Source organism: Cervus elaphus, chromosome 12 (genome assembly GCF_910594005.1).
Source record: "Cervus elaphus chromosome 12, mCerEla1.1, whole genome shotgun sequence".
Taxonomy (NCBI): domain Eukaryota; kingdom Metazoa; phylum Chordata; class Mammalia; order Artiodactyla; family Cervidae; genus Cervus; species Cervus elaphus.
The window spans coordinates 17,335,770-17,357,538 of NC_057826.1; the positions used below are offsets into that span (position 1 = coordinate 17,335,770).

General features: G+C 44.3%; 2 protein-coding genes across 6 annotated transcripts in view; one reads left to right on the forward strand and one right to left on the reverse strand.

Moving 5' to 3' along the window:
* The first annotated feature begins 20 nt into the window (after positions 1-20).
* FAM161B (FAM161 centrosomal protein B) lies at positions 21-15,793 on the forward strand. The gene is made up of 9 exons (XM_043919191.1): positions 21-148; positions 5,486-5,805; positions 6,762-7,315; positions 9,050-9,396; positions 9,811-9,938; positions 11,755-11,919; positions 12,138-12,237; positions 13,756-13,898; positions 14,578-15,793. Exons 1-9 carry the CDS (start codon positions 95-97, stop codon positions 14,657-14,659), a joined length of 1,893 nt encoding a protein of 630 aa, XP_043775126.1. The 5' UTR covers positions 21-94; the 3' UTR covers positions 14,660-15,793.
* A 464-nt stretch (positions 15,794-16,257) lies between these two features.
* Positions 16,258-21,769, reverse strand: part of ZNF410 (zinc finger protein 410) — a 41,706-nt gene continuing 36,194 nt past the window's right edge. For 3 of the 5 annotated variants that reach the window (XM_043919195.1, XM_043919192.1, XM_043919193.1), the window contains 2 exons: positions 21,615-21,742; positions 16,258-17,032 (listed from right to left, as the gene is read on the reverse strand). In XM_043919195.1, the coding sequence (XP_043775130.1) occupies positions 16,994-17,032; positions 21,615-21,742 (167 nt within the window). In that variant the 3' untranslated portion in view covers positions 16,258-16,993. Of the gene's footprint in view, positions 17,033-17,210; positions 17,266-21,611; positions 21,743-21,769 lie in introns of those variants that run through there. The other 2 variants (XM_043919194.1, XR_006343862.1) reach the window with 2 other exon arrangements.

Genomic DNA, 21,769 nt, shown 5'->3' on the forward strand with positions numbered 1-21,769 from the left:
AGGCCCACGCTAGAAAGAGGCGGAACCTGAGCAGCGTCTCTTGCGCCTCCACCGCCGCTGTCACCGCCGTTTGTCTCTCTACCCGGCTGAGGAGATGACCGTGGGGAGGTCTGCAGGAGCCTCCGGCGGCGCTCAGTGGAGCCATCAGGTGAGGGGAGAAAAAGGAGAGGGATCAGGTCTGCACCCCGGAAAGGAAACTCTGAGAGAGGGAGCTGTTTGAAACGTTGCCTTGGAGACAGACGACCGGGGCGTGTCACCGGGGCGTGGGATTCTAGCGTGTTTGCAGACGCGAAGGCGGGCTCTTAACTCCGGGACTTGAACCGCTTGCGCCTTGCGTCAGGTTCTTCATAGAATCGTAGCAGTGTGACCCTGTTTTCGCTTATCGTTTCAACCACCTCCAGGATTGTCGTTTCCATTTTGTATTATAGAAGAGAAAACAGGCACAGAGAGATTAAGAAATTTGCCTCCAAATTCAGAAGTGAAGTGAAAGTAGCTTAGTCGTGTCCGACTCTTTCCGACCCCATGGACTTTACAGTCCGTGGAATTCTCCAGGCCAGAATACTGGAGTGGGTAGCCTGTCCCTTCTTCAGGAGATCTTCCCGACCCAGGAATTGAACCGGGGTCTCCTGCATTGCAGGCGGATTCTTTACCAACTGAGCTTTCAGGGAAGCCCTCCAGATTCAGAGACAGAAAGTAAAATGGTGGTCTCAGGGCTTGAGGAGTGGGGATGGGTTAGGGAAAATAGAAGTGACTGCTAAATGAAATGAAGTGTCTTGAGAGTTGATTGAAAATTGACTGTGGTGATGGTTGCACAACTGAATATACTGAAACCCACTGAATTGTACAGTGAGTTGTATGAATTGTATGGTATGTATGAATTATATCAATAAAGTCGTTTTTTAGAAAAGAATTTTCCTAAAGTTACACGCTTTTCAGTAGCAAAATGAGGGCTAGGGTACACATATCTTTGACTCAAAATCCAGTTCTTTTTCAGTATGAGAGCCAGATCTTTGAGTACCCAGTTCAGCCGTTACCAGGTGTCACTTGGAGACCAGAAACAGCCCTTCCCCCAACTACAGCCAGTCAACCTGTGCTGTCCCATCATGGCCCCAGCCTGCCTCTCTAAGGATTTCTCTGCTATTGTCCTCCAACCACACTGACCCTCTTTCTACCTCTCCAAGAGTCATTTGTTCCGGCCTCAGGTCCCTGCCTCAAGTCCTTTGCACTTGTTCTTTTTTTTGAACCCCAAACCCTCTTTGCCCACATCTTGGCAAGTATCACATTTTTCTTACCGATCAGGTGTCAACCTGAAAGTCCTCCACAGTGAGAAAGGGAATATCATCCCAGGACTGAGAAAGTACAACTCAGACTGTAATAGACCCAGATGAAGCCAGCAGCAAGATCAGTAGAAATCAGTATTTCTCACAGGGCCACGTTGTACCTGCAAAACAACTAATACCCCGTACTTCTAAATGATTATGCTTACTTACCAACTGCTTACCCAGCCCTACTTTGTTCTTTGCCACCTTTTGAATAAAAATGGCTCATTTACCCACTTACTAAACTGCCCTCTTCATGACAGCATCCATCCAGAGTTGATCCCTGCTTCTCCTAACCCTCCTCAGAATCATTCAGGACAAACCAACCCTAGAAAAAGCCCTCAACCCCCACCCCAACCAAGTTTCCTAATTTCCCAAAGTGTGTGCTAAGCCACTTCAGTCGTGTCCAACTCTTTATGATGCTATGGACTATAAGTCACAAGGCTGCTCTGTACATGGCATTCTCCAGGCAAGAATACTGGAGTGGGTTGCCATGCCCTCCTCCAGGGGATCTTCCCGACCCAGGGATCGAACCCATGTCTCTTATATCTCCAGCACTGGCAGGCTGATTCTTTCCCACTAGTGCCAACTGGGAAGGTCCTTCAGAAGGTATTCTGTAATAAGTTAATAAACCTAGTTCTGATTACAGGTGCATTCCTAGTGGTCTTTATCTGATGAACTTTTATCAACAGAGAAGCTTCCCATAGCCACTCCATCAGTCTATCACAGTTTTGTGGCTTTTATTGAATTAATACCATCTTACATTGTCTTTCTCCCTTCATTAGGATGTCAGCTTCATGAGAGTAGGGACCTTGTTTGTCCTGCTCTCAACCCAGTGCCCAATGCACATTCAGTTCAGCCACTCAATCGTGTTCAACTCTTTGCAACCCCATGGACTGCAGCACGCCAGGCTTCCCTGCCCATCACCAACTCCCAGAGCCTACTCAAACTCATGTCCATCACACCAGTGATGCCATCCAACCATCTCATCCTCTGTCATCCCCTTCTCCTACCGCCTTCAATCTTTCCCAGCATTGCACATTCAGTTCAGTTCAATCGCTCAGTCATGTCCGACTCTTTGCGACCCCATGAATCGCAGCACACCAGGCCTCCCTGTCCATCACAAATTCCTGGAGTTTACTCAAACACACGTCCATTGAGTCGGTGATGCCATCCAACCATCATATCCTCTGTCATACCCTTCTCCTCCTGCTCCCGATCCCTCCCAGCATCAAGGTCTTTTCCAGTGAGTCAACTCTTCTCATGAGGTGGCCAAAGTACTGGAGTTTCAGCTTCAGCATCAGTCTTTCCAGTGAACACCCAGGACTGATCTCCTTTAGGATGGACTGGTTGGATCTCCTTGCAGTCCAAGGGACTCTCAAGAGTCTTCTCTAACACCACAGTTCAAAAGCATCAATTTTTCGGCGCTCAGCTTTCTTCATAGTCCAACTCTCACATCCATACATGACCACTGGAAAAACCATAGCCTTGAGTAGATGGACCTTTGTTGGCAAAGTAATATCTCTGCTTTTTAACATGCTGTCTAGGTTGGTCATAACTTTCCTTCCAAGGAATAAGCGTCTTTTAATTTCATGGCTGCAATCACCATCTGCAATGATTTTGGAGCCCCACCCCAAAAAAGTCTGACACTGTTTCCACTGTTTCCCCATCTATTTCCCATGAAGTGATGGGACCAGATGCCATGATCTTAGTTTTCTGAATGTTGAGCTTTAAGCCAACTTTTTCACTCTCCTCTTTCACTTTCATCAAGAGGCTTTTTAGTTCCTCTTCACTTTCTGCCATAAGGATGGTATCATCTGCATATCTGAGGTTATTGATATTTCTCCCGTCAGTCTTGATTCCAGCTTGTGCTTCATCCAGCCCAGCACTTCTCATGATGTACTCTGCATATAAGTTAAATAACCAGGGTGACAATATATAGCCTTGATGTACTCCTTTTCTTATTTGGAACCAGTCTGTTGTTCCATGTCCAGTTCTAACTGTTGCTTCCTGACCTGCATATAGGTCTCTCAAGAAGCAGGTCAGGTGGTCTGGTATTCCCATCTCTTTCAGAATTTTCCACAGTCTATTGTGATCCACACAGTCAAAGGCTTTGGCATAGTCAATAAAGCAGAAATAGATGTTTTTCTGGAACTCTCATGCTTTTTCGATGATCCAGTGGATGTTGGCAGTTTGATCTCTGGTTCCTCTGCCTTTTCTAAAACCAGCTTGAACATCTGGAAGTTCACGGTTCACATATTGCTGAAGCCTGGCTTGGAGAATTTTGAGCATTACTTTACTAGCATGTGAGATGAGTGCAATTGTGGGGTAGTTTGAGCATTCTTTGGGATTGCCTTTCTTTGGGATTGGAATGAAAACTGACCTTTTCCAGTCCTGTGGCCAAGAGTCCGAAATGCAGTACTTGGATGCAATCTCAAAAATGACAGAATGATCTCTGTTCGTTTCCAAGGCAAACCATTCAATATCATGGTAATCCAAGCTTATGCCCCAATCAGTAACACTGAAGAAGCTGAAGTTGAACAGTTCTATGAAGACCTACAAGACCTTTTAGAACTAATACCCAAAAAAAAGATGTCCTTTTCATTATAGGGGACTGGAATGCAAAAGTAGGAAGTCAAGAAACACCTGGAGTAACAGGCAGATTTGGCCTTGGAGTACAGGATGAAGCAGGGCAAAGGCTAATAGAGTTTTGCCAAGAGAACACATTGGTCATAACAAACACCCTCTTCCAACAACACAAGAGAAGACTCTACACATGGACATCACCAGATAGTCAACACTGAAATCAGACTGATTATATTCTTTGCAACCAAAGATGGAGAAGCTCTATACAGTCAGCAAAAACAAGACCGGGAGCTGACTGTGGCTCAGATCATGAACTCCTTATTGCCAAATTCAGACTTAAATTGAAGAAAGTAGGGAAAACCACTAGACCATTCAGGTATGACCTAAATCAAATCCCTTATGACTATACAGTGGAAGTGAGAAATAGATTTAAGGGACTAGATCTGATAGAGTGCCTGATGAACTATGGATGGAGGTTCGTGATATTGTACAGGAGACAGGGATCAAGGCCATCCCCATGGAAAAGAAATGCAAAAAGGCAAAATGGTTGTCTGAGGAGACCTTACAAATAGCTGTGAAAAGAAGAGAAGTGAAAAGTAAAGGAGAAAAGGAAAGATATTCCCATTTGAATGCAGAGTTCCAAAGAATAGCAAGGAGAGATACGAAAGCCTTCCTCAGTGATCAATGCAAAGAAATAGAGGAAAACAACAGAATGGGAAAGACTAGAGATCTCTTCAAGAAAATTAGAGATACCAAGGGAACATTTCACACAAGGATGGGTTCGATAAAGGACAGAAATGGTATGGACCTAACAGAAGCAGAAGATATTAAGAAGAGGTGGCAAGAATACACAGAAGAACTGTACAAAAAAAGATCTTCACGACCCAGATAATCACGATGGTGTGATCACTCACCTAGAGCCAGACATCCTGGAATGTGAAGTCAAGGGGGCCTTAGAAAGCATCACTACGAACAAAGCTAGTGGAGGTGATGGAATTCCAACTGAGCTATTTCAAATCCTGAAAGATGATGCTGTGAAGGTGATGCACGCATTGCACATTAGACACCAGTACATATTTTCTGAATGAAAGGAGTGTTTAAACCCAGTTAGATTTCCCACTTTCTAGGACTCTTTCAGCTAAACCACACTGTCTCTCCTGTTAATTACTCATTCCTAGTAAGAGGGTAGGAATTAGCTAGCATATGAGAAAAGCAGAGGTGTAGACAGGGGAAGCAGGAAAAGGGAGATTGGCAACTAGTAGGTAAAACCCCCAAAGGGCAGGTCCCAGAGTGTGGCCAAAGTCACAGGTGGGATTCCTAGAGCGCAGGGGTGCATGGTGCAGGTAGGTACTCCACAAATGCTCACCACACTGCATGAACCAACTTCAGCTCTGATTCCCTTTCCTGCCCTCCAACCAAGCACAGCCTATATTCTGAGACATGAAATTTCTTTAAAGCAAGTAACACATGTTCCTTGGTCCCCTGCCCCAGTTCCTAATATATAGATTTATTTAACATGAAATTAATAGTTACATGTTGAAATCATAGTTTGACCCACAGTCTATTCTATTTTGTTTTAGATATTTTCCCCCAAATCCTCCTCAGACACAGACGCAGACGAAGAGCTGTACGGGGATGGGCTGGTTTTGCCCAGGGCCAGCAAACTCAGTGAGTTCCTCGGTCCAGAGGAGGAGACAGACTCTACTTCTGACTCAACTGGGAGCTTTTTCGAGACTCTGCAGGCACTGAGGCAGAAAGACAGGCGGTGCTGGTTGGAATCCCTTTATCCGTCTGACCCAGACAGTGATGAGAGCCTCTCTGAAGAGGATGAGGACCCGGAGCGTTTCCTCCAAGACAAAGGCAGGGGGAAGCCACAGGTGCAGTACCCCCCATCTTCGAGGTAAGGCAGCACGCAGATCTGGCCAAGCCATGTTGTGACTCTAGGCCTCATCTTCCTCCTGAGTAAAACAAAGACCTTCTGCAAGTGCCACGTGCCCAGGCTCCAGCTCAGCATCAGCCAAACATGTTCTGATTCCTACCCAGCCAGTCCTTAATCACGCTGGGTAACCCTTAGTCAACTGAAACTTTGGGATCGATTAAAGAGATGCCTTTCCCAAATATGCTACCTTCCTGAGAATGGCACCAAGGTCCATTTACCTTGCCAAGCCCTGCTCTATGTTGTCTACTTTATCTCTTGTAGTATTTCTTTTCTCCTTCCAATAATCCTGTAAGCAGATATCATTTCTGCCATTCTGCAGATGAGGAAATTGAGGTTCCAGGAGAACCTTGCTGGAGGTCACACAGCTGGTAATTGTTTGAAGCAAGTTTTGAACCTGGGCCTGACTCTAAAGCCCTCCTCCTCGTCACTGCCCTCTTCTCTCTACCGAATGAAAAGATTCGAGTGCAAAGTAGAAAACTCTTAGATCAATTCTAAGAGGAGACTTCCTTCTAGGGCTGCCGGGTTGGCCTGTGGGAAGGAGAGAGGCCAGGTTGAGAAAAAGGCATGCCTAGAGGCAGTCAGTAAGTCATGTGCCTGCAATACAGGAGACTTGGGTTCAATTCTTGGGTCAGGAAGATCCCCTGGAGAAGGAAATGGCAGCCCACTTCAGTATTCTTGCCTGGAGAATCCCTTGGACAGAGGAGCCTGGTGGGCTACAGTCCATAGGGTCGCAAGAGTCGGACATGACTTACCGACTAAAACCACCAGCCACCAAACCAGAGGCCTGTGGGGCTGTGACATGAGGCTGAGAAACTAGGTGTGACCTGATGGAAGGTGGGGGGGAGGTGGAGGACTCTGGAGGAGCCGGGCGTCCTGGCTGCCCTGTCCTCCACGCACACAGCTGCTCTGTCCCCCAGGTGTGGCTCCGTGAGGCGCTGCAGCTCCTGGGGCACCCTGCCCTCCCGTACTCCCAAGGCTCATCCGCAGCCACCGTCCGGCCTCAGGCCTCCCTCCCAGCACAGAAGCATCAGCTCCTGGGCGTCATCCATCACTGTCCCTCAGCCATTCCGCATGACGCTGCGCGAGGCCAGGAAGAAGGCGCAGTGGCTGGCCTCCCCTGCCTCCTTTGAGCCCGAGAGGCGGCAGGCCGAGAAACAGGGCCAGGAGGAGGCCGAGTGCCACCGGCAGTTCCGGGCCCAGCCCGTGCCCGCCCACGTCTACCTGCCCCTCTATCAGGAGGTCATGGAGCGCAACGAGGCGCGCAGGCGGGCAGGGATCCAGAAGAGGAAGGAACTGCTCCTCTCTTCCTTGAAGCCCTTCAGCTTCCTAGAGAAGGAGGAGCAGAGAAAGCAAGCTGCTCTGCAGAGGCACCTGGCCGCCACTGCCGCTACAGCCAAAGTCCCCAAGCAGAAGGCCACAAGGAGGATCCCCAAGTCCATTCTGGAGCCAGCCCTCGGGGACAAACTCCAGGGTAAAGACATCCTTAACCTCCCAGCCCCCTCCTGCCCGGAGGTGCCGAGGGGGTGCTGTGGGGGAGTGAGTCGGGCTCAGGGGTCATCCTGGCTTGGAGATGGGCTGTTCGGGGGTAGACCCACCAGAGATCTTGTTCAGTGCAGGCCCAGGCCACGGGTAGGGTTGGGTTGGCCCGTCCAATGGCGGTGCCTGGGCGGCAGAGGGGTGGGAGGCCCGAGGTTCATCCCGATGACCTCATCTGTCTCGGTGAGTGAATGCCACCACCTCTGCGGCAGCACAGGTGCCGGAGCAGAGAACCACTGAGACGGCCGGGGACCAGCCTAGGCCAGTACCACCGCTAGCCAGCTGCCCCCAAGGAAAGGCCCCCTCCCACCTCCTGTGAGGTACATTTCAAGAAGCGAAGCTTCTTGACTCTGGCTTTATTTGCTCATTCAGGAACACGTGCCACACCCCAGGTGTGAAGAAACAGATGTGGAGTTTGTGGACAAGGGAGGGAGACAGACAAATCATGACAAATGTGACGAGTCACTTGCAGGGGATAAAGGGGAAAGCCTGGGGGAGCCTGTGGAACATGTAACAGAGTTCCTGACTGCGGTGAGGCGTGGGAACAGTGAGGGAAGGTCCCCAGAGGAGAGTGGGCGTGGGGGCTGACCCTGAAGGAGGAGCCGTGGGGAATTCGAAGAAAAGGAATGAAGAGTGTATCAGAAGAGACAGTAGCATTGAAGGTAAGAAAGCTGAGCACATTCAAGGCATGGAAAGGTAGAGGGGAAAGAGAAAGGAGAGAGGGGTGGGACAGACAGGCACAAGCCAGGCCTGGGGCCTTGTAGGCTGTGGGAGGGAGTTTGGCCTTCATCCCGAGGGCAGCAGGGAGACACTGAAGGGGTTGGGTTTTATTTTTCAGATTTTATTTACTTGGTGGTGCAGGGTCTTCGTGGCGGCATGTGGAATCTAGTTCCGTGACCTAGATCTGTATCTAGATTAAACCTGGGCCTCCTGCATTGGGAGCGTGGAGTCTTAGCCATTGGGGAAGTCCCCACTGAAGGGTTTTAGGGTGGCTCGTGGTCAGATACACAGTTCAGAAACCTCACTGCTCTGGGGATAATAAAGGGGGATGGGCGAGTCCAGAGGGACTGTGATCTACAGAAGCCTATTTCAGTGACTCAGCTGAGAAATTATGAATAAGAGAGGACGGAAAAGAGGCTGGCCCAGAGAGAGGTTAAAGAGGAGGAGATGGCAGAACCTGTGACTGATTGAAATGAGAAAGGAGGCAATAAGAGTGATGTGGGCTTGGGCAGTTGAGTGGACAGTGGGGCCTCTGCCCAAGAAGGGAGACCTGGGAGAGGAGCCGGGGTCTGGCCCATCCCTCCTGCTTCATCTCTGAAGAAGGCACTGTAGAAAGTGCTCAGTAAGTGTAAATGGCAGCTGCTTCTGCAGCCTGATCGGCACATAGCAGTAGTGTCCTAGTCAACATTCATTAGGGCACTGTCTAGAAAAAGAAAAAAAAGGAAGTTGTAGTGTTTGCCATTTTCATGGAATAATACTCCTATCCTGGCCAATTTCAAGCTTTCCACATGGTGCCAGCTGGCTTGCAAAATTCCCGGAAAGTTAATCATGGGTTCCAGCCTCGTTACACTCCATCACTGCGAGTGTTTAAGAGGGAAAGCTCTCCAAACTTTTTGATATGAAGCTTGGTCCCTTCTCACCCACTGCCACCCTGACTTCCCTTCCACAGAAGCTGAGCTCCTTAGGAAAATTCGCATCCATATGAGAGCCTTAGACACGCTCCAGAAGGCCTCATCCCCCATCGCCCCCTCCAGTAGCCAGGCTGACCGACAGCCTCGAACAGCCACACGGACCCGGGAGGAAAAGCTTGGGTTTCTGCACACTGACTTTGGATTCCAGCCTCGGGTGAATCCTGCCATCCCTAATTACGAAGAACTTTACAAGGCCTTCCAGAAGCAAGCTGCCAAGAGAAGAGACACCCGGGAGGCAACGCGCAACAAGCCCTTCTTGCTGAGAACTGCCAGCCGGTGTCACACTCGGAGGCCCTGTGATGTCGCTGCCTCTGAAGGTAGAAAGGTGAGAGCTCAGGCAGGAGGGACAGGGCTGAGGCCCATCACACAGGAGGGGCCAAGTGTCAATGGAAGGCACTTCTCACAACATTTTTCTTTAAAAAACAAAAAAACAAAAAACACTGGCTCAGCTGTAAGCAGATTCACAGATCCTAAACATTTAGGACCACAAGAATACTTCCCTTCCTTTCCTCTCGGTAGGGGGACTTTGCAGAAAGAAGTCCAAGCAAGTCTGGAAGCCAGGGAGTTGATATCCATTAGCCATGTCCCAGTACCAATTCCAAAGAACTCTTCTCCTCTAATTAAAAACTTTGGGATTAAATGAAGACTCTGACTAGTACTTCACCGCAGTTGAATCCTAGTGAAGACAGAAACTAATTGCACATGCTGTCCCACCAACATCAGCCTTTGTTTCTTCTAGGAATCTCCAGAGCCACCCGCCACACGCCTGTCGAGAAGTCGTTCTCTGAATGGCCTTGCTTCCCTCTCTGCCAACACCCTCCCCGTACATATCACAGATGCCACCAGGAAGCGGGAAACTGCGGTCCGGTGAGTGGTCAGGCTGCACGAGGCTCATGGTGCTCGGATCTTGGCCCAAATGCTGGAACGCACTCATCTGCTGAGCCTCCTCTCTTGTCATAAGAGAGACCGAGAAAGGGGTGGAAAGGGAGCCTCTGATCAGGACAGGAATTCATGCGACCCTCACACAGAGTGCTGCAGAATGCCTAGCCATCCCTCAGCCAGTGTCTTTGGGGGACTTACTTTGTGCTGGGCACAGTGATAAAGTTGGAGATACCTTATGGAACCTATAGTTTATTATCTAGTCTAAAATACAGAAGAGAAAAGCAGCAACTACTGTATCTTGTGAGTAGTATAATGATGGGGGAATATGGGGAATTGTAGGGGCACTGGGCAGCCTGGGTCTCTTGTAATAGATGTCTAAGGTGAAACCTGAAGAATGAGGAGTCAGCTAGATAAAGGCTGGAAAGAAAGAAGTTTCCAAACAGATGGAGATCCACTGAGGAAGCTGGAGGAAGCTACAGGAACAGGAATTCAGAGAAGCCTGAACCTGCCATAAAGAAGATGAGGCATCCATGGCGGAGATTTGAGATTTTCTGATTCATCTTGGGGAACTATTATAAATCAGTTGGGAAACAGGAGCCTCCTTATTTTTAACTCTTTAATTGACCTGACTGTCCTGGTGGTGTTTGTTCTCATCCAGCCAGTGCCCCAGCAGGAGTTCCTCCACCAGGCCTCTGAGCTGAAGACAGCAGGAGTGGTCAGTGTAACAGGTGGCTTAACCCTGGGAGGACTTGCATCTCAGTGCCTTCCTGTGGGGCTCACAGGAGTGCACAGAACGTACTTGGCTGCTGAAGACCCACAACAGGGATTTTAGAAATGTATTTAGAATCTAAAGGATACTCCCTTCTTCCTCAAATTTCATTCAGAGCTGCTAAATCAAGGCTCAGTGCCTCTATTCTGAGGTCTCACTACGATAGGTCTCATCAACCAGAGGGTGGCCCACCTGCAGAGGATGTCCATGTCTGCGTTCTGGCAATAGGGAGTGTGACATATTAGCAGGCTAAACTTTCCCACCCTCCTTCCTAGTATGTCTGAATATAAACATCCAACTGCAAGAGTCTGGACTTTTCTGGTAGAATTCTCCATAGTACCTTGTAGAGGATTTACACAAACTAAATGCTGCAAGTTGATCCCAAATTGTCTGTGCATTGAGGGAGACCCATTTCCAGGTTTCCATGGAAATGCAGATATGTATTCCCAAAGGACCATGAACTCAGGCACCTTCCAATCTACCATTTACAGCACAGTTGTCAAGGGCAGAGGCTTGGGAGTCAGACATCCTGGTTCTAACCTTGGCTTTCACTTGCATGCTGGGTAGCTTTGAGCAAGTAGCTTATCCTCCTTGAGGCCCAATCTTGTTGCCTATGAACAGGGAGACTTACTGTCCTTGCCTAACTTGGCAGCTGTTAGGATTACAAAAACTAACAGCTATAAAAGCACTTATTGGTGTCTGTTTGTACTTGGGTCAGTGTAGGTAGCTCAGCAAATGGTGCTTATTAGTATTACTGTTTCCAGATAGCAGGAAGCCTGAGTCTAAGAGTATTTTCTTTCATGTTTTCCAGTTCAATTGATGAACTTCTAGGGTAGAAACTCACTGTCCATGGTGCTGGAAAGGCTTCATCTGCCAGTGCATTTAACCACAGAATCGTATTCTTCCTGAAATCCCAGTGTGGTAGTCACCTGTTCATAGAAAAAACCAACTGACTTTCCAGAGAGGTTACTAAGGTTGCTTTAAATTATACCCAGGTTGGTCACCTGTATTTTTCTTGCCTCTTCCCTTTAGATGTTCACTTGAGAAAAAGGACAAAGCAGATGAAAGTACTCAGTGGTTGGAGATGCACAAAAAGAAGTGTCAGGCAATATCTAAATCTGTCACCTTGCGTGCAAAAGCCATGGATCCCCATAAGAGCCTGGAGGAGGTGTTCAAAGCAAAGCTCAAAGAGAATCGGTCAGTGTCCTCCATGTGTCAAAGGGATAACTATCTTGGGAGCCACTTGCCTTGAAAATGGGGTCATTACAGTAGGCTCCTGTAATCATAGTCAAGAATTTTGCCAGGCACAGTTAGGAATTTCCAATGTCTATGGGAGTTATTCCATTTAACTTGAATTAAAGGTATTCCAGATTGGAAAAACCTGGAACTCACTCTAAAAGTCTTGTTAATTTCAGGAACAATGACCGTAAAAGAGCAAAAGAGTATAAGAAAGAACTGGAGGAAATGAAGGAAAGAATACAAAGGCGGCCGTATCTCTTCGAACAGGTTACCAAGGTAAATCTAAAGTATCATTTATTTTCTCTTGGATGAGATGGCTCTTAGAAATTATGAAACAGTTTAATATCTGGGTATTAAACACTTCCCTTAGGCTCAGAAAGATTCTAAATTTGGCTCATTTTATTACTACTATCTTTCCCAAAGAAAGTAGTGCATTGGTGAACACTGTTTGGACTGATTTCATCCAAGACTGGATTCCAAAGGCATCTATAAAAGGATATTTCACTTCCTGGGGTTTTCACTATAGTCTAGTTTACAGTTTGAACCAAAATGGAGGTTAGATTCTAGACATACAATTGACAGTCTGGCTCTGTTAGAGTATCTCTAACTTGCTAACGTCACCTCTCCTCCTGTAGTGCTGGTGCCCCAGGCATCCCCAGTCTCTGGAGCTGTGGCACATTTATAGGTCTTCAGGGGTTGGGATGCTCGCAAGCACCCCACAAGGCCTCTTCCACGTTAAGTGGCTTTCCAACTGCAAGATCCTCTCTAAGATGTTCTCTAGACTTTTACGGAAGTTGGACTCAGTTGAGATTTCCCTAAGGAAGCTCTGGGGTTACTTGAACAGCCTTAGAAAGGCCACCATCCCAGACAGCTTTGAGCTGCATCAGGCCCTGTAGATCTCTCTCCTCTCCAGAGTTTCAAACAAAAGTTGGCATTCCATAATGACCTGGTTCCAAATGCTAGGCATTATCAGTACATTATTGAGGTATTTCCTGGGTCCAGTCCTCCCTAGCTTCCTGCATATTACACACACACACACACACACATATTATCAGTACATTATTGAGGCATTTCCTAGGTCCAGTCCTCCCTAGCTTCCTGCATATTACACACACACACACACACACACACACACACACACACTGGATTGTCTTGGATTTACTTAGCAACTTAGATTTCTAAGAAAAAATTTCTTATAATGACTTTTGCTCTTTATGTTAGCTTTTTCCTAGGAAGCTTACTCTCAGATCTCAAAAGATCTTTCACCACTCTGGGAAAAATATCACTTAAACAAATAAGCAAGAACTAACCCTTTTCTGGTCTATGTACAGACCATCCACCCTGTTACGAATGTTACTACTGCAGCTTATTTTCAGTCTGTTATATGTAAGTGTTCCTGATGATGGTTTCGTTGCTTTTGAATCTTAAATGTTTTTAGTCCATCTTTTTCATTGTTGTCTCACTTGGTCTTCCAAAAATCTGAATCCTTGGCCAGGCAAAGATGTGGTTCCCAAAACAGCAATTGGCATCTCCGGAGAGAATTAGAAATACAGAATTGCAGGCCCCATCTGAGAACTACCAAATGAGTATCTGCATTGTAATCCGATCTTCAGGTAGTTCCTATGTACTTTGAAGCTTGAAAACGAGGCTCTAAGTAATTTTCATACAAATCTGTGTACAGCATTAATGGTGGGGTGGTGGGGTGGGAAAGAAGTATTAAAGCATACAGATTAAACAGGCAATTTAAAATTAATCTGGTAATTCAGCTATAGCAGATTCATTTCTATTCCACAGGACCTTGCCAGGAAGGAAGCAGAACAGCGGTATCGAGACACCCTGAAGCAGGCTGGGCTGGATGAAGACTTTGTGAGGAACAAGGGTCAGGGCAGCCGGGCTCTACAGTGGAAGGAGCAGTGGGAAGTCGGTGATTGTCCCAGGTGATTGGGGTCATCCTGCAGCTCTCAACTGCATCTCTAGCAGTGCCGCTGGGAGGGAGCTTTAGAACATTCACTCATATTCTGAGTCACAATCCTATACTTACAGTATACTAAACCAGGGATCTCCAAGTAACACATTTAAATTTGGTGTGTAGTGCAGTTGTGAATAAAATATAACCATTGTATATTAGGTCTAGATTCCTTCAATATGAAACAGATCATTTTTCCAATTTCAGTCCAATGCCTTCACTTTTGAAGAAAAATCATGTACTTTTACTTCCTATTAAATGTTAAGTTACACTCTTTGACAAGTGAAGGTAGAAACCTTTATTGAGCCCAATAAAAGCTGTAAAAGCTTGATCAAAGCCTTTCTTTTCCCTTCAGCATGGTCACCATGGCTTGTTCAAATCTAGCATTTTTAAAAAGTAACTCATTAGCACCATCTCCTCCATTGATATCATCTAAGTCAAAGGGAAAAAAGTACAGTATTTCCATTACTCTCAAATTTTGTTTCGTTAAGTCCTAGCAGCCCTTACCCTAATTCCTATCTCAGTTTTCCCCCTAGAAATTTGCCTTTCTACCCCATACAGAATAATGATAATCTTGAAACCATGCTTATGCCTTACATGATGGTTCCTTTAAAACTTAAAATTGTATAATGCTTTAATTTATTCTGCAGCACTCATGAAACTACAAAAGTTGGCATCAGGAATCCACAGCAGGATTTAGAAGAATCTCTGGAAAGATTTCAAGTCCCATGAAAGAACTGGATGAGCTGTCTTACGAATTACCAGATAATCTCAGAACACTTGCTTAATAAGGATACTTACAATACTGCTTTTGAATAGTATTCAAGCAGCAAACTTGGGGTTGAGTCAAGGCGGGCAAAACTTGGATTTTGAGTCATGGTTACTTCTGGAGAATGGGGCAAAGAAAAGTAGATAACAGAGAATAATCCAAGTTAAATCAAAGTGAGAAGTTCAAGATGGAGAGATCAGAGCTGATTAATGGTTCTTTGTGCCTCACACTTAAGTATATGTACAGAAAAAAAGGTGTAAACCTTCCTGGTCAGGAAACAAATGGGTCATATGGGCTAGCTGTAAGATAGCAGGAGATAAAAAAGAGACTGGAAAATATTGTCCTGCTGGACTATGGGCCTAGAATTGCCAGATAAACCACATTTTCAACAGAAACCAGAAATTTGCATGTTGGCAACTAATTTAAAAATTACTGGGAATCCCCTGGTGGTCCAGTGGTTAAGACTCTGCTTTCACTGCCAAGGTGCAGGTTCATTCCCTAGTCAGGGAATTAAGATCCCACAAGCTGCATGGCCCGCCCCCCTCCTTCCAAAAAAAATTATTTGGAAATAATGTGTGGGCAAAATGATTCACATTTGTGTATCAGAATTAGCCCATGGGGGATGACACCTTTGCGACCCAAAATACAGGGTTTCTCAGTCTCAACACTATTGACATTTTGGGCCAGATGACACTTTTGGGTGAGGGAGCTATACACTGTAGAATGTTTAGCAGCACCCCTGGCCTGTACTCACTAGATGCCAATAGCATCCCTCTCCCCAGTTCTGACAACCAAAAATGTCTCCAGATATTGCGAAAAGTCCCCTGGGTAGCAAAATGTCCTTGGTTGAAGATCATTGTTCTAGTATAAAAATAAGTGTAAGTTCTAGTATAAAACTGGCATTTTTAAAATACAAGTATGAACTCAGGGTAATTATGCATGTCATTAACAAACTAAGAACTATCAATGTAATTACTTTATTTAAAACAGCAGTTAATTCTTTGCTGTATCTTCTCAGAATGTGCCACTGTGTGCATGTATGTACTGTGTCAGCATGAGGTTCATTTTAATAAATTTGAAACTTCTTCTGACAGCCATGACGTCCTACTAGTAGGTGACCTTTGGATGCTTTTCTTCTCAGCAATAATAATTAGATATTCTCTCTCAGGATGAGAGATCTATCATCCTATAAAGAGAGAGATTTATCATCCTATAAAGACAGGATGATAGCAAGAATGCCTGCTCTAACAGGAGAACTTTGATCATGTTTTTAAAACTACCTTTCCGGACAGATTCAAGAGTATCTGTTATTACTGCCATTTTTCCAGACTCAAACATGGTCCTTTTGGTGATGACAAGAGTGACACTCTACTAACCACCCTCTGGGTTTGTTGGTTGGGGATGAAGATGCTCGTGTGAGGCGCCCCGAGACTTCTGAGCTCAGTTTTACCTGCATGGACTCCTAGGGGTAAATCAGTGCCCCATCTTAAAGGGAAAGGCTGAATTATTTTCTTAATCTACTCTCTAAGAAAACAAATTTGTTTAAAACAAGGAGCCAAAGAACTGACCAGCTGTTTTATTTAAAGGAAAAACAATTGAAGCTCTGAATCATATGATTTTTAACTTAAAAAAGAAAAAAAAAAAACCTCTTAACATGCTACTGTATGTTCCATAAACAAAGAAAGCAAAGTGGCCAAGTAGAGGTGATTAGGACAAGATAGTACCTCAGCTTGGGCCAAGCAGGGATTCAAGTAATTTATTTTTTTGCAGCCCAGTGGCGGAGAGTCTCTTACTCAGGTTGCTAAAGGGAGAATGTCACAACAGGACTGACATCACACCCTTCTCTGAAGCAACAAGGCATCTTGAAAGCTGAACTTCTTGGTGAAGTTTTATGGTTGGTGGCAGGATTTAGTTCACCCAAGTGAAAAGACAGCTCAGTCTGGGATGAAAATTCTTCAAAGGAAAACCTCCCCTCAATAGTCTTACGGAGAAACTGCAGCCAACACGTAATCAAACTCACTTTTGGGAGAAGTCTATCCCAAAACTGTGCAGTGGGAAGAGAGGTAGGTCCAGTTACCCAGCCCATATTCACTGCTTTCTTCCTTGTCTGCATCAGATGGTAACTGAAGAGAAGCTCTCCTACAGTCATCTTCTAGGCCAGGAAAGATGAACAGAGGCAAAAGTGGGGTCCTTTTTTGTTTTGGTTCTGGCAACTTGTGAGCCATAAGCATCCTGTTCCCACCGAATGCACTCTGGGATCAGACAAAGCTGCTCTTCCAGGAGTCAGCACCCATGGCTCATGTCCGTCTTTCAGTTAAATCTCCTTGGTTTAGTAACTGTAAGAGATTAAAAACAAATCTGGAATAGTTACCAGTGAATAATAGGAAAAATAACTCATACTAAATGAAAGGTTTACAACTGGGGGTGGGGAATACATTACAAGGGTAAGTCAGGGATAGCTAGTTCCAAAGCAAGAGACATGCAGAGACTGATAGATCTCATTTATATACTGACCTTGGGACAGCACTTTGACCACTTGCTGTCATTTCCACTATGGCAGTAAGATATCCTGATAATAATAATAATAATATTCTATAAGCCAAATTATTATTTGTGTAATCACACTCACTAGTCAGGCAAATCAGAACTGGTGGAACTAAAAATCTTACATCGATCAGTTAACCAAGGTACTGTTAAACCAAAGTCAGTTAACCAAAGGCTGCAGGTTCAAGTAGAAGTAAAAGGAATGGGGTTCTACATGAAAGCTACAACCCAGTCATGAAAAATCAGAGATTTCCTGGCCTTAAAAATACCTTTCCTGTGATGAGGAAGACAAGCCTGAGCGTCTCCAATAGGGTGGACATTCCACTCTACACCCAGGGTTGCTACTCTAAGGTGGTTTTGCATAATAATGGATGAAACTGGGTTCTATTTTATTATGAAAACAAAATGAGATGGGAATGAAAACAGGATAAACACTGAGCATGTTTTAAAATCTAATCAAATAAATTTTGAGCTGGAGATATATTTGGTGATCTCAATTTAGATGAAGGTAATTTACATAGTAGGATTTAATGGTATAGAAGTTAAAGAAATTTAAAGAAAAGCATAAAACTTAAGAGAAAGAAACTACAGATCTGATTTGATGCTGTGTGGTAGAGATTAGGAATGGTATGTATTTAATCTAGACCAAGAGCCACATGTTTGCACTCAAACTTAGCAATGGCACTTTTGAGAAATGTTAAAGAATTGGTAATTTGTTTTCCTTCTTTTTTCAACTGGAAAATATTCTAAGATAAAGTGAAAGCTAGCTGGCAATCACTTATACTGGTTCTTAAGTTCAAGAATGTAAACTCAGTGGGGCTACAGAACCCCATTTGGGATGACGTTTAGTCCACAGGAGGTCAAAAAGCCCTTGGGTCTCTGCTGGGCCTGCACAGTGAGTCCTCTGGTTCTCAAAAGACCTGGCCACACTGAGGGAAAATCAAAACTGTCCAATCTGAACCATCTGAGTGAGAGTTACCTTGTAGTTCTTCATATATTTTCCATGATAATTTCTGATACTTGACTTGGTTGTTCTCTGATATTCTTGGTAAGTTATCTTTATTTTTAGAGCATATTTACAGGAGTCCAATCAATAGATTCTTACAGGTCTGATCTACAATGCATGGTGATCTTTAAGAAACAACTTGGAATGGCTACATGTTGTTTTAAGGTTTGCTACTGCCTTCTCCTTCTCTGGCATCTGAAAAGAATCCCTAAGGAATCAATAGTCCTCATTCACTGGTAGAATGGTCAGTTAGTAGCTAGACCCTGGATGAGGAAGAAGATGCAGCCTGGAGCCTTTGGGGGCTGATAGCTTGAAAAAAATGAAAGGTACTGAAGAATGTGACAAGCCTACCTTGAGAAGGAAAAGGAGGGAATGAGCAGTGGAAATGCCTTGATGACAGGAAAAAAACAGTGGTAGAGTAAAGGAAAATAAAATAAGTGAGGCTCAGACAGAAGTTATATTTGTATACACACAAGGATCCATGAGGAAAACGTGACCGTGCAGCAGGTTCAGCTTCATCTAAGAGTGGCACGTTCCTCTGGCGGCATCCACAATTACGCGTCTGAGGCTTCCATTAGAGGCCCTTGTGTTCTCCTGGGGTGAAGGCCAAGTTTTGTTTTCTTTTTTTTAGGCAGTTTGTGTTATTGTGTCTGCCTGAGGCTGTCAGTGAGCATCACCCAGACAAGGACACTTTGAAGCCAATTCCATGTTCAAGAGAACAAATGTACTATTATTGGACTTTATGCCTACACAAAACTGACCATGTCATACTCCATTTAAGAACATGTCGTGTCTCCCCAGTGCCCCCAGGATAAAATCATGTCCTGTAAGACCCTCCAAGAGAGGAACCAGCTTGTCTTTCCTGCTCTCATTTTTCCATTCCACACCTTCTCTCCATTCCAAGTCCATTACACTCAACCCTTTGTGGTTCCATAGCCAGGCATGCTCCCTCGCACCTTCTGCCTTTGTGCATACTGCTTACCTTTACACCTGTTAAATTTCTTCCAAATCCCTCCTACATCTCCATCAAGATGACTGCTATTCATCCCTTAGGTCTCAACTTAAGCTCTAAAATTTATTCCATGACTTCCCCCAAGACTAGCACTACTACCCTGAATAAAATCTGCCAGTTACTGACCCATTGCCCTTCCCATTCTAAACTCTCTACACAGCACAGCCGCAAGGGCACCATTTATATAGCTATGGAGTTATAAAAAGGTAGAGGCCCTAACTCTGACTATAAGCTCTTTGAGGCAGAGACTGTATTTACTACTGTATAACTAGTACCCAGCAGGGTGCCTTGTGCTAAGTAACAGAGGATATCAATAAATTGTTATTAATTTTAGTGGGTATGACAAAGATATAATTATGAATAACTTTATCTGTTAGAGGTATATACTGAAATATTTACTGATACATATATTAGTATCTGTTGAATGAATTAAGTCTTCATACACTTGGCATTTATTTGGGGTAATATGGAGTGCTTCAATTAAAAAAGGTATTCAGTAGTATGGGAGAGAAAAGCTCCAAAGTTTCAAACATTAAAAAAAAGAAAACACTGAGTGTTGTGCATTGGTATGTCAGGTAATTTGTACTAAGTACAAAGAGAAGGAAATGATTTTCCTGAACTATTCAACCCAATAGTTAATGAAAGTATTTCTTTTATAGAAGAATCACAGTTAATAAAAGCTGAAGGAAAAAAAAGAATCAGGATATCACTGTTTAAGCCCTAATGAAAAAACAGATCTAGGCCATGATAAGTAATGGTTGCCAAAGCTTTTACATAACCCACTGGTCAATCTTGAGATCTGTAAGAGAACAGCTGAATACCATCTCTCTCTTGATGAAACCTAGTAGGAAGTAAGAGAACCACCAACAAAATATTCTTGCCAAGGGAAAAACAAACAGGAACCTAATCAAGCCCCTAAATGTAACTACCAGTTTCCAGGATATCTGTGGATAGAGAAATGTATCAAGCAACAAAGGGAGTCAATCAGCTAAAATAAAAATGTGGGAAATTATACAGGACAAATAATCCAATTCCTTAAATAGATAGCTATACTGAAAAAAAGAGGGGTGGACTATTACAAATAAAAAAAGAACTATTAACCAAATGCAATATATAGGCTTTGTTTGAATCCTAATCAAACCAACCAACCATAAAAAGATATTTCTGAGAAAAAATTTTAAAGGCTAAGTATCAGAAGATATCAATAAATTGTGGTTAATTTTATTGGGTATGATACAGATATGATTATGAAAACTATTTATCTGTTAGAGGTATATACTGAAATATTTACAGATGAGATGTCTGTGATCTGATTTAAAATACTCCAGTATAAATAAAAACATTAACAGCAAACAGTAGGAGGGGAGTGATAAGAACAGTAGATAGTTAATTGTTGAAGATGGGTTGATACCTACCTAGGTTCATTATACTAATCTCTTCCTCAGTATATATACTCTTTGAAAACTTCCATAATAAAAAATTTTAGACAGATATATGAAGCAGGGAAAAAACAGAGGAAGGCTCTACATGAGACATGTTCCAAAGCAGTCACCAGGAGGAGACTTAGGAAAGAACCAATGATAACAAATAACAAAAGCTTTCAATATAGCATAATCAAGAATGAGACAATGGGTGACAATGATAAATACAAGGAAGGGTTCTGGCAAAAACAGCATGCTCAGAGCCTTGTGAACTTGGGTATCCTCAGAAATATTACAGAAAAATTGAGACTACTCAAATAGGAGGAAGGGTCATTTGAAAGCTGTAATGATGGACTGTGGTCTAAAGGTTATATTGAAAAGTAAAAGATACTCTAATGCCAAAGCCAGGATATACAAGCTTTGGGAACAGCGTGTGCATATAAAATAAGCTCATGATGAAGTCATCTACCTCCACAACACAAGGCCAGTAAAAGGACAATCCGAAGATTCTAGAAGCCCGACTGGTTTTCATTCTGTTTTCTGGATCAGAACCAAACAAATAGAGTAAGGGATGCTTAGAATCAACCTGAAAGCCCTCTTTGATTTAGATAATAGTTCTTACTCGACAAGCCAGTGGACACATTCCCATACGCTCAGTTGGTTCAGCCTGGTTATCTCCCAGACAGACAACCCTGGCAAAATGAATGATAAATTAGGGCATGTGTATCAAGGAAACTAAAGTTGAGAGCCCCAGATGTGAATGACCAACCTCTCAATTCAGGAGACCCTAACACTCAGGTTAGCTTAAAAGAAGATATTCTAGTCAAAGTCTCCAGGAAAGGGAAACAAGAATGTTTTTCAGATCCTCTGAAGTAGATTCCCAATCATTCCCCACCTTACTTGCCACCGAAACAAAGGGCAAGAGACAGATTTACCTCCTGCGGATTTACAGCAGTTAAGACAGAAACCTCATACGACTGCCTCCCTGACTGCATGGTCACCAGGTGATGCGTCACATCAGGCACTGAAGACAGAGGACGTGGGGATCCTTCAGCAAGCACCTCTGAAACAGCAGAAAAAGGTTTCAGTG